The sequence below is a fragment of the Aquarana catesbeiana genome, linkage group LG01 (genome assembly GCF_042186555.1).
Source record: "Aquarana catesbeiana isolate 2022-GZ linkage group LG01, ASM4218655v1, whole genome shotgun sequence".
Classification (NCBI taxonomy): Eukaryota; Metazoa; Chordata; class Amphibia; order Anura; family Ranidae; genus Aquarana; species Aquarana catesbeiana.
In genome coordinates, this window is record NC_133324.1 from 875643932 (window position 1) to 875659862 (window position 15931).

General features: G+C 42.4%; 1 protein-coding gene across 1 annotated transcript in view; it reads right to left on the reverse strand.

Annotated features, from left to right (window-relative positions):
* Positions 1-15931, reverse strand: part of STX18 (syntaxin 18) — a 252106-nt gene that overhangs the window by 114544 nt on the left and 121631 nt on the right. Inside the window, exon 3 of the mRNA XM_073610225.1 lies at positions 5292-5407. Within this exon, the coding sequence (XP_073466326.1) occupies positions 5292-5407 (116 nt within the window). The remainder of the gene's footprint in view (positions 1-5291; positions 5408-15931) is intronic.

A 15931-nucleotide genomic window follows, 5' to 3' on the forward strand; every position in this document is an offset into this window, starting at 1 on the left:
AGCAACCAAAAGGCCCATGGTAACGCTGGAGGAGCTGAAGAGATCCACAGCTCAGGTGGGAGAATCTATCCACAGGACAACTATTAGTCGTGCACTCCACAAATCTGGCCTTTATGGAAGAGTGGCAAGAAGAAAGCCATTGTTGAAAGAAAGATATAAAAAGTCCCATTTGCAGTTTGCATGAAAGCCATGTGAAGGACACGGCAAACATGTGGAAGAAGGTGCTCTGGTCAGATGAGTCCAAAATTGAACCTTTTGGCCTAAAAGCAAAATGCTATGCGTGTCAGAAAACTAACACTGCACATCACCCTGAACACACCATCCCCACCGTGAAACATGGTGGTGGTAGCATCATGTTGTGGGGATGCTTTTCTTTAGCAGGGACAGGGAAGCTGGTCAGAGTTGATGGGAAGATGGATGGAGCCAAATACAGGGCAATCTTATAAGAAAACCTGTTAGAGTCTGCAAAAGACTTGAGACGGGGCAGAGGTTCACCTTCCAGCAAGACAACAACTCTAAACATACAGCCATAGCTACAATGGAATGGTTTAGACCAGTGTTTCTCAACTCCAGTCCTCAAGGCACACCAACAGGTCATGTTTTCAGGATTTCCCTCAGATGAAACGCCTGTGGTAATTACTAAGGCAGTGAAACTGATCAAATCACCTGTGCAAAATAGTGGAAATCCTGAAAACATGACCTGTTGGTGCGCCTTGAGGACTGGAGTTGAGAAACACTGGTTTAGACCATAGCATATTCATGGGTTAGAATTGCCCAGTCAAAGTCCAGACCTAAATCAAATTGAGAATATGTGGCAAGACTTGAAAATTTCTGTTCACAGACGCTCTCCATCCAATCTGACAGAGTTTGAGCTATTTTGCAAAGAATGGGCAAAAAATGTCACTCTCTAGATGTGCAAAGCTGGTAGAGACATCCCCAAAAAGACTTGCAGCTGTAATTGCAGTGAAAGGAGGTTCTACAAAGTATTGACTCAGGGGGGCTGAATACAAATGCACGCCACACTTTTCACATATTTGTAAAAAATGTTGAAAACCATTTATCATTTTCCTTCCACCTCACAATTATGTGCCACTTTGTGTTGGTCTATCACATAAAATCGCAATAAAATATATTTACGTTTTTGGTTGTAACCTGCCAAAATGTGGAGAATTTTATGGGGTATGAATACTTTTTCAAGGCACTGTATGTGGTATCGCTGCGATTATTAGGTGCAGAAGAATTTATTTTGGGTGGTTTGGTGGAAGGTTATGGTAGTAAAAAAAAGTAGCAGCAAAAAATATACAGCTACATTTAAAAAAAAAAAAAAATCTACTATTTTGGGTCAGTTTTCTTTTGATAATAAAAAAATTATATTAAAAAAAAAAAATCAGAAAAAGACCATTACCAATTACCACCAAATGAAAGCCCAATTTGTCCTGAAAAAAAAAAAAAAAAAAAAAACGTGGTATGATCCACCTGGATGCTATATCAAGTTGCAACTCAACTCAACTCATGTATGGTTTTACGATCACATGTCAAAGTTGCAAAATTGTGCTTAGGCATGAATGTGTGTTCTACCATTAGGCGCAAAGGGGTTAAACACTTCACATAGTATCTGATAGTTGTAAGCAAAGCCTGAATCTATAGCATCACTTGTGAACACCTCACACAGCATTAGGTCATGTGTGACCAAGCATTCAGTGTTTTACTGTGGCTAAGGGCTTGTTAGCATGAAAAGATACCCATGGTGGATCACTTTTAAGAGGCGTTTGACAGGAAGTGAGGAGGCGACCGCAATCGGTTGCAGCACGGTTCCATAGATCTACATGTAATGCCTATCAAATGTGACATTTAGTTTAATTTTTGCAGCTGCTGCGAAGCACAGCATTGCACATGTGCCATGTGTACTCTGAGTGGATGCATGGTCTCATTCAGATAGGCAGGCAGGAGGGGGCCAGCTCCACCGGCTGCTTTTATCACACCCTTGGCTGTACGGGTAAACCAAGCCGAAAGTGTGAAATGTTATAGCTCACCCCCTCAAAGAGATTTTGCGTATACACACACTATATGAGCATTCCTCCCTCCTATTCTAGGTCATCATATGTGGTGAGCGAAACACATTTAGAGTAGAGTTGCACAGAAAGCATTAAAGTGTCCGCTAGTTATGACCGCTGTATTGATGGGTGGTCATGGCATTTTGGTAAGCGTATTTTCTATTTGAGCACTGGAGGAGGATAATGCACTAGTGTTTGAGTTCTGAACCTAAACTGAGACACACACTGAGACTTTTGTTTTCACTCTATGTTGGCACAGAAGTTTCTATATAAAGTTATTCTGACGAATGCATGTGCGGTTTATTGCACGTTATTTGATTTATTTTCATATATTTGAATGTTTTTATACAGTGGGTATAGAAAAGAATCACCCCCTCTTTAAAACAATTACACTTTGTTGCTTTGCAGCCTGAAATGAAGACAGACACGGTTTTTGTTTTATCCAGCTGGATTAACTCAGTGCAACTTATAACATCCAAAAGGAAATGTATAACAGCAACATGTCAGAAAAAAAATCTAAACAGAACCAATCAATTGGAAAAAGAATCACCTCCCCCTCATGTCAGTATTTTGTTGAACCACCTTTTGCTTTAATTACAGCCTTTAGTCTGTTGGGATATGTCTCTAATAACTTTGCACATAAAGATTTAGCAATATTTGCTCACTCTTCTTTGCAGAACTACACAAGTTCAGTTAAAGCGGGATTCCGGCCCGCGATGTCGGCTGCCCGAGGCCGACCTGTCCCTCGGCTCTCGGGTCCTGGCACCGCCATCCTAGGTAAGGGAAACAGGCAGTGGAGCCTTGCGGCTTCACTGCCAGTTTCCTACTGCGCACGCGCGAGCGGCGCTCTGTGAATGGCCCCATGGTGTTCTGGGAACACACACAGTTCCCAGAAGACAACGGGGCCGCTCACCGAGGAGCAGAAGAGGCCGCGGAAAAGGAAGAGGCAGATTAGGAAGACTGCCTAGCAACAAGGGTTTAGGCAAGTTTAAAAAAAAATTTCTTTCAAATTTTTTTTTTTTATTTTTTTTAGGATTTTTGGTGCAATGTTTTTTTTTCCAGGGTGGCCCTCCACTTTAAATTCGATAGTGACTGTTTGTGGACTGCAGTCTTCATACCATTCCACAGATTTTCAATGGGGTTTAAGTCTGGGCTCTGACTAGGCCATGCAAGGACATTCACCCTTTTCTCCTTTAACCACTGTGTGGTCATTTGTGCTGTGTGCTTTGGGTCATTGTCATGTTGGAAGGTAAACCCCATTAAATATCTGAGGAATTACTTGAAGACTGCAGTCTACAAATGGTCACCATCACATTTAACTGAACTTGAGCAGTTCGGCAAAGAAGAGTGGGCAAATATTGCAAAGTCTCGATGGGAAAAGTTAGTAGAGACATATCCCAACAGACTAAAGGCAGTGATTGTTTTTTCTTTTTTTTTTCTGACATGTTGGCGTTATAAGTATATGTTATAAGTTGCACTAATAAATACAGCTGGATAAAACAAAAACTGTGCCTGTCTTCATTTCAGGCTGCAAAGCAACAAAATGTGATTTAAAAAAAAGGGGGGGGGGGGCGATTCTTTTCTATACCCACTGTATGTATCTGCAAGTTATTGCTTTACACATTTGTGGATGTGGAAAAATTAAAATTCATATCACAATCTTTGCACTGTATGGATGTCATTTAGTTGCATGTTTGATGTTTTCGGATTTCACTATTGATGTGGGAGAGATATAGTGCTGCAGCTATATAGGTACACCCAAAGCATCGCCTACTGCTGCACAACACTGAAGATACAAAAGGTTTATTCTATATGGTGCAGAAAGAAGGCACTCAGCACTTATTTGTAAGGTAAACGCAGGAGGATGTAGTTATGTCCATGTAACCCTCAATATCAACAAGTGGTACAGCTTTGGGTGGTCCCTCTATTAGGTAAGAAATTAATAATTCAACAGTTTTAATTGTAAATGAATGAGTGACTTGTATAGCGCTACCTATGCAAATTGAATCACCTCAGGGCGCTTTTGCCGCCGGTGTCCATCTGCGGTATAGCGCGGTCCTTTTGCCCGATACGCTTACAAACACATACACATATTTTGGCCAATTTTTCGACAGGATCTAATTAACTTACCAGCATGTCTTTGAAGTGTGGGAGGAAACGGGAGTACCCAGAGGAAACCCACGCAGGCACAGGGAGAACATGCAAACTCCAGGCAGATGGTGTTGTGATCGGGATTTGAACCGGCGACCCTTCTTACTGCTAGATAAAAGTGCTATCCACTACACCACTGTGCTGCCCTTGTGTGTATATGCACTGTATATTTGCTGTCACCAGACTGTGACTTAAATTTGCTGTCCAAGTGAAAGAGCTGGGAGATTAACATTTCAACCCAGGAATGATGATTACTGTCAGTGACTATTATCGCACAGCAAGGCAGCCTGAACACTTGTTGGTCATACTAATACAGATGAGGGACAGGCACTGGATTTCTTCTGTCAAGAAGCAGAGATTACTATACAGAAACAAAATTTTCTAGCCAAAAAATAAACCAACCAAACACAGTAACAGAAAAAAGGAGGGAAATTTGTCTCTCCTAAAGTTGCTCTAATCACAGATTAAAAAAATAATAATAATACAGCTGGTAATAGAGGGCTTAAAGTGTTACTACACCCAGGACCCTGTATTTACTATATCTGGTCTCCCACAGTACACAGAACATGGAAATGCAATTATTTTAGTAAAGATAAACTGCAAAATACCTTTTCTCATCAGTAGTATATAGCAGTCTTGTGCTTTCTATCAATGTTCAGCCGAGCACTTATTAAAGCTTGTAGGAGGAGTTTTCATTCTCCTCTGACTGTCCTATGAGGCTGCATGACCCCTGACTCTGTCTGGACAGTGCTGATAGGCCCTGTGCTGATCAAATGTACCCCTCTCCCCCCCCCCCCAAAAAAAAAAAAAAAAAAAAACAACTCCTCTAGCAATACATACCAATCTGAGCATGTGCAGAGTGACTCCTGGGACTCTGTACTATCAGGAGATGGATAGGGGACAGTAATAGAAGGGAAGGATAAGAGAAGACAGAATCAGCCTTTTTACACAATGCAGAAGATTAACCCCTTAGGTTCCACAGTGAGTATAACAAGCATGCTTTACTTCATATACAGACTGATTTTACTGTTGTGGGTTTAGTAACACTTAAAAAGGAAAGGAGGAACTCTAGTCATTTTCACTCACCTTCTGTTCTAAGTTGCTGGATAGCATCAGAACATGTTCTCATAAAAGTCTGTGCATCCTGATCAATCTGATCACGCTCTGTATCCGTCATACGGGAATACTTCGAGGTTACATGACTGTAAAAGACAAATCATGCAAAGATTCTTAATCAAAGCATTATGGAAGAATATAAAGAGTTCAAGTAATCACTAATATGTACTAATAAATAGGAGAGCGGTTTATATGCAGTCCAGAAAGATATTAATGCAGTCCAGAAAAAGTCAGTGTTTGTCCCATCCACCAAATCATTGTGCCCAATGGCAAAGTCTACATAATGTAAAACAGAACTGCTCAGCTAGAACACGCTGGAGAGGAGCAATTCTCTGTTAGAGGCATTATAGGCAAGTCATGCTCTCTGGCCATATTAAATAGCAGCAGTATCTATCTGTACTTTGCACTGAGCATGATTCCCTCCCCTGGATCAGTGCATGTTTTACCACTTAGCAGCCAGATACCTGGACAGAAGCCAATTATTAAACAGAAACTCAATCCGCAAATACCAATAGTATTACAGCTGAATTCTTTGATAACCAAATATTGTCTAAGGCCCCATTCACATTTGGCAATTTGGAATCGAGGGCAGAATTTGGCAGGATTCTGTTCACAATTCAAAATTATGTGGCAAAACACGCAGATGCAGTGCAATTTTGATGTGACTGTCACCCAAAAAAGGAGCAGGAGCTTCTATTAAGCAGCAAATGTGAATAGGGCAGCCCATCACAAGCAGGAACACTTGGGAACGGGGCCCCTAATACAAGAGGCACGTGTATTCTTACTTGAATCTTGGTGTGCCTTATGCATTTCTTTCAGATCTGTGCAGTAATCCCGTGTGAAACTTGACCTCTGTGCAGGAGGTTCCTGTAATAAAGACCAGTCACTGCCGCTCTCTCTCCTTGTGCAGGGGGACTGGTCTTGTATCCGCCCCTCCTGTAGTTTTTGCAGGCAGCATGCAGTAAGTGGAGCCTGCTGAGCACCTCCCACAGCTTCACTCTCTGCACAGCACAGTGATGATGTCACGGTTACCTTTACAAGGTAATAACTGTGTTTGCAAAGGCATTTAATGCAAAGTGAATGTGTTTCTGTTGTGGTGATTGAGGAATATATTTGAGCCCTTGTTCACTTTAAATGCGGCTTTGAAATCGCGCAACTTTATCTGAAATCGCACAATTTAAAAGGCGCATGTCAATGCAACTTCAGATGTAACTTGGAAGAAATCTGTGCGGCTTCCAAGTCGCATCTGAAATCGCCAAAAGTAGTGCAGGAACTACTTTTTTAAATCGATGCGGCACCGCAAAGTTGGCGTTACACCGATCTGAACAGGGCCATTGCCAAAAATAGGGTGCAACTTGTCATGCAATTTGACCTGTCAAATCGCATGACGAGTCACTCTGGTATAAACGGGAGCTGAATGAGTTTTTGTGCCCACATTTCAGAGTTCAGCTTTAACACAGGGATGACTTGGTGAAAAGAAGCTAGTTCAGCTACATTACGGCCATTTGGCTGCAGTTAAGGTGTTGTAAAGGCAGAAGGTTTTTTTTTTATCTTAATGCATTCTATGCATTAAGATAAAAAAGCCTTCTGTGTGCAGCAGCCTCCCCAGCACCCCCTAATACTTACCTGAGCTCCATCACTGTCCAGCGATGTCTACGAGTCCCTCGGCTGTCCCTGACTCTCCCTCCTAAATGGCTGAGAAACAGCAGTGGCTCCATTGGATCCTGCGGCTGTCAAAGTCAGTTAGCCAATCGGGAGAGAGAACGGCATCTGTGTCTAAATGGACACACAGAGCTGCAGCACGGCTCGGGTGCCCCCACAGCAAGCTGCTTATTGTGGGGGCACTCGACAGGAGGGAGGGGCCAGGAGAGCCGAAGAGGGACCCGAGAAGAGGAGGATCTGGGCTGCTCTGTGCAAAATTGCAAATTGCAATTGCAAAACTGCACAGAGCAGGTAAGTATAACATGCTTTTTATTTTTATTTTTTAAACAAGACTTTACAATCACTTTAGGCAACATTGTTTATTTTTTTATCTATATTACTAGAGAATGATGAGAAAAGCAGGTCTTGAAGCAGGCACATTGAATTTGCAGCCTGAGACAGACCGGTGCCATGAGTCTGAAGTTATGATGCTTCATCAAATACATTTCAGAAATTGGAAATGGAAAACGCACGCTGGTTACCCAGGATTAGAAGTGCAGCCTGATATTCTATATCTATAGATGAGTAAAATCTCCACAGTGATCTATAAAAACATCTCCATAACAAGGCCTTCTGCTTCTCAGCGAGTGTGCACATCTGAATGTAACCTGCCGATTCTACCCACATGGTTACCCACATAAAGTCAAAGAGATCAGACAGCGAAAAAAGAAATGCCGCTTTAGAAGATTCACAGATACAGAACTTTGATCCAAAAAATGCCATTTCCTTGGAGATAGGAAAAAAGATCTATTTACAGTTTGCACTCATTTTCCGTAGCAGGCACATCAGTCAGCTGTAAAATTAAATGTGATATTGGAGCAGTTTATGGCAGCAAGAAAGAAGAGAGCTGAAAGATGAAGGACAGAAAAGATGACTGGAAACACTTTAGGTGGAGACCTTTAGCCTTAAAGGGTCATGCCACACACAATCAATTTTCAGTACTGTAATGGGTAGGCTGCATTTGGCCTCACGCATACGGGGCGTATGATTTTATATAGGATCTTATTGCCAGCACGATCCTATGTAAAATCTTGTCCATACACAGTGTGCATATAATGTTTCTGATAACACACAGCACAAATGTACCCTAGTGGCTGCTGCCGCTGTTCAGGGCCAATATGAAAATATCAACAATGTGTTGTTGTACTGCCGCCGCTGCCGATTACACACTATGGCCAGGGGGCCATTCAGGGCCCACACGTAAACATTAATAGTGTGTAATCAGTGTCATAGGTGCCGCTAACTACACATTGTTGAAGCTTACCTGTTGGCTCTGAGCAGTGGTGGTAGCGAATAAAATACATTTGTGCTCTACGCATGTGAAAAATATGCTCTATATGCAAGTCCTCCAACACAGATTTCCCCATTTTTGGTTTCCACAACTATACGCTGCAGACCAATACGGAGCAGTGTGCATGGGTTCATAGAATAAATGATGGATCTGAAGGGACAGTATTGTACATTGGGATGCATGAGCCCTTAAAAGGGGAGTTCCATTCATATTTGTAAAAAATAACATTCAGCAGCTACAAAAACTGTAGCTGCCGACTTTTAATAAACAGATACTCACTTGTCCCAGGATCCAGCGCTGTGCTCACCCGAGCCGTTTTTTCCACTGGTCTTCAGTCTCTGACATCTTAAAGTGATTGTAAAGTCTTGTTTTTTTCCTCTAAAAATAACAAACATGTTATACTTACCTGCTCTGTTGCAGTGGATTTGCACGGAGCAGCCTGGATCCTCCTCTTCTCGGGTCCCTCCTCTGTGATCCTGACCCCTCCCTCCTGTTCAGTGCCCCCACAGCAAGCAGCCTGCTATGGAGGCACCGGAGCTAAGTCACAGCTCCCGGTGTGCATTCAGGCACGGAGCCCCACCCCCTCTCTCCCCCGATTGGCTAGACTTTGACAGCACCAGGAACCAATTGCGCCCCTGCTGTGTCTCAGCCAATCAGGAGAATCTCGGATGGCTGACACACTCGTAGACATCGCTGGACAGAGAGGGACCTCAGGTAAGTGTTTAGGGGGCTGCTGCACACAGAAGGGTTTTTATCATAATGCATATGCATTAAGATAAAAAACCCTCTGCCTTTACAACCCCTTTAAAGTGTTTGTTACCCCAGCATTTCAAATGCCTGATACAGTTGTGCTCATAAGCTTACATTCCCTGGCAGAATTTATGATTTCTTGGCCATTTTTCAGACAATATGAATGATAACACAAACTTTTCTTTCAGGAAATTTGGTCAAAATTGTTGGCAAGATGAATGCAGTATGTTATCAAAAAATACTGGAGGAACATTTGCATTTATCAGCCAGGAAGCTGCACATGGGATGTACTTGAGATGACATTCCAACATGACAATGATCCAAAACACAAGGCCAAGTCGACCTGTCATTGGCTACAGCAGACTAAAGCGAAGGTTCTGGATCTCCCACTCTGGGGAGATCTCAAACCTGCAGTTCATGCAAGACAGCCCAACTGGAGGCTTTTTGCCAGGAGGAATGGGCAGCTTTACCTGAGAAGATAAAAAGCCTCATCCACAAATACCACAAAAGACTTCAAGCTGTCATTGATGTTAAAGGTTTTTTTTTTTTTTTTTAAACAAACAACAAATAACAAACATGTCATATTTACCTCCACTGTGCAGCTCGTTTTGCACACAGTGGCCCCAATCCTGGTCTTCTGGGGTCCCTCGGCAGCTGTCTCGGCTCCTCCCCACATCTGATAACCCCCTGAGAGAAGCGCTCTCCTGGGGGGATTACCTTGTGGGCACACTCCCGAGTCCAGCATTCGGCGTCCATAGACACCGAATGCAGGACTCGGCCCTGCCCCCCGACGGCCGCGTCACTGCATTTGATTGACAGCAGCGTGAGCCAATGGCTGCGCTGCTATCAATCTATCCAATCAACAGCCGAGAACCCCCTAGCAGAGAGAAGGCACGTCCCCGTGGGACAAGTTGGAGGGTTCAGGTAAGTAAAACGGGGGGGGGGGGGGGTTACTGGGGGCCGGTCACTGACAGGTGTTTTTTCACCTTAACGCATAGGATGCATTAAGGTGAAAAAACACTTACCTTTACAACCCCTTTAAGAACTGGGGTATGTAAACTTTTGATCAGGGTCATTTGGGTAGTTTCTGTTGTGATTATGATTTGAAAAGAGTAAACACAGTTGATTGATAATAAATGGCTTCAGCCAAACATACTTTACAGGCGTATTAACCATGAGTGAAAGAAAAATTTGTGCGTTATCATTCATATTCTCTGAAAACTGTCAGGGTATGTAAACTTGTGAGCACAACTGTATGTGCCTGCTGTAGACAGTGTACAATTACCAATTATACGCCTGTAAAGTATGTGGCATTAAGGAAATTGCTGTGTAGGGCAAGGAAGCAGCAGTTGTTCTTAATACTTGTCAGGCAACATTTTTATTCTTATGGTTGTAAAATCCTTTGGTGGTCTTTTTCTATTCATACTGCACCTACATAGTGGTTTTAACCACTTGCCAAACAGCTGCCGTCATTATACTGTGGCAGGTCAGCACGATCCTGTAAGCCGTCGTAGCTGTACGTTGGCTCCTTTAAGCAGGATAGCAGGCGAATGCACGTGCCCACTACACTGCGGGGGTGCCGATGCTCGTGAGCAGCGGTTGCGATGACCGCCGGCCACAAGCGATCGCAGGCATGAGAGGCAGAACAGGGACGTGTGTGTGTACACACACAAATCCCTGTTCTGTGAGGAGATATAGATCGTGAGTTCCTAATAGCTAGGAACCACGATCCGTCATCTCCTATAGTCAGTCCCCTCCCCCTACAGTTAGAACACACAGTCAGGGAAAACAGTTAACCCATTGATCGCCCCCTAGTGTTAATCCCTTCCCTGCCAGTAACATTTATACAGTAATCAGTGCATTTTTATAGCACTGATCGCTGTATAATTGTTAATCGTCCCAAAAATGTGTCAAGAGTGTCCGATGTGTCCGCCATAATTTCGCGGTCACGATAAAAATCACAGATCGCCGCCATTACTAGTTAAAAAAAATAATAATAAAAATGCCATAAATCTATCCCCTATTTTGTAGACGCTATAACTTTTGCGCAAATCAATATACACTTATTGCGATTTTTATTATCAAAAATATGTATAAGAATACATATCGGCCTAAACAGAGAAAAAAAAAATTAGCTTTTTTAAAAAACAATTGGGGATACTTATATTAGCAAAAAGTACAAAATATTGTGTTTTTTTTCAAAATTGTCGCTCTTTTTTTGTTTATAGCGCAAAAAATAAAAACCGCAGAGGTGATCAAATACCACCAAAAGAAAGCTCTCTTTGTGGGAACAACGTCAATTTTGTTTGGGTACAGAGTCGCACGCCCTCGCAATTGTCAGTTAAAGCAACGCAGTGCCATATCGCAAAAAATGGCCTGGTCATTGAGCAGCCAAATCTTCCGGGGGTGAAGTGGTTAAATCACTGTTATTACAGACTGCAACAAAACAAAAACAAAAAAAAATCAAAAACACAATATCAAAAATTCAGCTAAAAAATGTGCAAATTCACAAAAAATCTACAAAAGCAAAACTCTTCATAATGGAAATGCCAGGATGCTTCATTTTAAGGGTGGCCATACACCGTTCCAATCTCGGCTGGTTCAGCAGGAACCAGCCGAGATTCTAACCATGTATGTGCAGGCTTAATGTGCCAAGTTGATCAATAGATCAACTTGGGTACAACCAGTCTTGCCCAGATTTTACATGCGATTATCGCTAGCGGCTGGTATAGCCGCTAGCAACAATCACTGTCTTTGCTCTATTCCCCCCATCAACACAGATTCTATGCATTAAGGTGAAAAACCTTCTGTGGTGCTGCAGCCTCCCCGAGCCCCCATTTTACTTACCTGACCCCGATCCTTCTCTGGCTGGGAACGAGCACCACAGCTCTACCTGGTGTCTCGTGTCCCGATTGGATAGATTGATAGCAGCTCAGCCATTGGCTCCCGCTGCTGTCAATCAAATCCAATGACGTGGCGCAGGGGGCGGGGTCAAGTCCTGCATTCTGTGTGAATGGACACAGATGCGGGACTCGGGAGCGTGCCCACACGGGTGTCCACCAAGGAAAGCGCTTCTCCAACATGGACACACGATGCGGTGAGGATCCACCAGCGTCGCTGAGGGACCCCAGAAGAGGACGATCGGGGCCACTCTGTGCAAAACGAACTGCACAGTGGAGGCAAGTATGACATGTTTGTTTGTTTTTTTAAAACAAGGGTACTCTCTCCAGTTCCAGTACATCCTTCCTGAGGACTGGTGCCCAGAACTGGACAGCATACTCCAGGTGAGGCCGGACCAGAGTCTTGTAGACTGGGAGGTTTTTTTTTTTTTTGATCAGCCCGCTGGGTTGAACGAAAAAAATATTCTAGTGTGTACTAGGCTTTACAATAATTTGAAATTAATGTGTCCCAGATGCAAGGCACAGGATTCTGCAAACTCTTCCCCCAGCCCCATATCTATATCCAAAAGGGGGAACAGATCTATCATTATAGGGCTGCAGGAAGTAAACAATGGACTACAAATGTGGTGATGTCATTTAAATCTAGGAAAAAGAATAGGCTATTGTGCTGACTGGAACCCAACCGTCATTAAATGGGGCACATAAGAGGGCCAGGAGGGTGGTAGGTAACACCAGGTAAAGTGGATGCAGCTCCTCTCAGATTAGGTCTTGAGATCCTAATGCACATATAAAAAACAAACACAAGAGGGCGCCTCCATCTAGGTGTCTGCTTCAACTAGTCATATGCCTACCGAGCTCTGCAGCCCTACAGTGACCCTATGGAGGTCTATTTGGGTCTATGACAAGCCTTGATCCACTTTTATCTAGTGAGTGCATTTTTATTTTCTTTTATACTTTTTTTTAATAAATCGCTACACCTAGATGGAGGCACCCTCTTGTGTTTGTTTTTTGTGTCATTTAAATCTACCAGTCCCACTGCCGGGGATGGGATTTGTAGTCTTTTTATTCACAGCTCTACCAGAGTAGCTGCTCTGAATTCAAAACACAATCTTGCAGGGAGAAGAGCTCTGCAATTCAGGTAAGTGTGGGTGGGGGGCAGGGTGGTTGAGATGGTTGGTGTATGTGACTGACAATGGTTGTTTGATAACTGGGCTGTGTAGTGGCAATGTTTTAGTAAATAGGACATTTCTGGATACCACAACAGGAAAAACGTTAAATATTTGCACAAAAATATTTCCTATAAAGTATAAGTTAGTCTACAAAAAAAAACAAAAAAAAACCCTAAAACAAATTCACGTTACCTTGTACTTGTAGAGACACCAGAACGCTTCTATTTATGTTGTGGCAGCACCCTCTGCTGTACAATGCTAGGAAGTACAAGACATGCAGTATGCCTTGTATACAATTAACAAGGTAAGGTACATGTTTTTCCAGAATCTAAATCCTTCAGTTTTCACATAAAATTAAATATAAAAATGTAATCTACTCAATCCCAGTGCCTGCATCTTAACCAGACTTTGGTGAAACAATTTGAGGACTGACTGAAAAATGTTAACCTCAATCTTCCCTCATAAGAACATAAAGGAAAAGCAAGAAAATACTTATCGGAAGTAACCCTCCCCAATAGAAAAACAAAAAACGCTTTAAAAATATCTTAAAGAAATGTTAAATAATAATAAGACCCAGTTAATGTCCACTTAATAGAGGCTCCAGTAATGACAATGTAACACTATGCTGCCTCCTGGAAAACCTAGGCACAAATCTTGCGAGAATGCTCAGCATCAAGGCAGGGCGACATCATTATCAATTTCAGGACAGAAGGCAAGATATACACACACACACACACACACATATATATATATACACATATACAGTGGGGACGGAAAGTATTCAGACCCCCTTAAATTTTTCACTCTTTGTTATATTGCAGCCATTTGCTAAAATCATTTAAGTTATTTTTTTTTTTCCTCATTAATGTACACACAGCACCCCATATTGACAGAAAAACACAGAATTGTTGACATTTTTGCAGATTTATTAAAAAAGAAAAACTGAAATATCATATGGTCCTAAGTATTCAGATCCTTTGCTCAGTATTTAGTAGAAGCGCCCTTTTGATCTAATACAGCCATGAGTCTTTTTGGGAAAGTTTTTCACACCTGGATTTGGGGATCCTCTGCCATTCCTCCTTGCAGATCCTCTCCAGTTCTGTCAGGTTGGATGGTAAACGTTGGTGGACAACCATTTTTAGGTCTCTCCAGAGATGCTCAATTGGGTTTAAGTCAGGGCTCTGGCTGGGCCATTCAAGAACAGTCATGGAGCTGGTGTGAAGCCACTCCATTATTTTAACTGTGTGCTTAAGGTCATTGTCTTGTTGGAAGGTAAAACTTTGGCCCAGTCTGAGGTCCTGAGCACTTTGGAGAAGGTTTTCGTCCAGGATATCCCTGTACTTGGCCGCATTCATCTTTCCCTCGATTGCAACCAGTCGTCCTGTCCCTGCAGCTGAAAAACACCCCCACAGCATGATGCTGCTATCACCATGTTTCACTGTTGGGACTGTATTGGACAGGTGATGAGCAGTGCCTGGTTTTCTCCACACGTACCGCTTAGAATTAAGGCCAAAAAGTTCTATCTTGGTCTCATCAGACCAGAGAATCTTATTTCTTACCGTCTTGGAGTCCTTCAGGTATTTTTTTAGTAAACTCCATGCGGGCTTTCATGTGTCTTGCACTGAGGAGAGGCTTCCGTCGGGCCACCCTGCCATAAAGCCCCGACTGGTGGAGGGTTGCAGTGATGGTTGACTTTCTACAACTTTCTCCCATCTCCCGACTGCATCTCTGGAGCTCAGGCACAGTGATCTTTGGATTCTTCTTTACCTCTCTCACCAAGGCTCTTCTCCCCCAATAGTCATACCAAACGTCTTCCATTTAAGGACTATGGAAGCCACTGTGCTTTTAGGAACCTTAAGTGCAGCAGAAATTTTTTGTAACCTTGGCCAGATCTGTGCCTTGCCACAATTCTGTCTCTGAGCTCTTCAGGCAGTTCCCTTTGACCTCATGATTCTCATTTGCTCTGACATGCACTGTGAGCTGTAAGGTCTTATATAGACAGGTGTGTGGCTTTCCTAATCAAGTCCAATAAGTATAATCAAACACAGCTGGTCTCAAATGAAGGTGTAGAACAATCTCAAGGATGATCAGAAGAAATGGACAGCACCTGAGTTAAATATGAGTGTCACAGCAAAGGGTCTGAATACTTAGGACCATGTGATATTTCAGTTTTTCTTTTTTAATAAATCTGCAAAAATGTCAACAATTCTGTGTTTTTCTGTCAATATGGGGTGCTGTGTGTACATTAATGAGGAAAAAAATGAACTTAAATGATTTTAGCAAATGGCTGCAATATAACAAAGAGTGAAAAATTTAAGGGGGTCTGAATACTTTCCGTCCCCACTGTGTATTATATATATTATATTCTCCATATCCCTTTCATGCCTAAGCCTATTTCTGACATTTGGTGTACAAGATAAAATCCATATTTTTTGCTAGAAAATTACTTAGAACCCCCAAACGTTATATATATAACTATATATATATATATTTTTTTTTACCAGAGAATCTAGAGAATAAAATGGCGATTGTTGCAATATTTTATGTCACACTGTATTTGTGCAGCGGTATTTTAAACGCAACTTTTTGGGAAAAGGGACACTTTCATGAATTTAAAAAAACGAAACAGTAAACTTAGCCCAATTTTTTTGTATATTGTGAAAGATGATGTTACGCCGTGTAAATAGATACCAAACATGTCACGCTTTATAATTGCACGCACTCGTGGAATGGCGACAAACTATGGTACCTAAAAATCTCCATAGGCGACGCTTTCATTTTTTTTTCTGGTTACCAGGT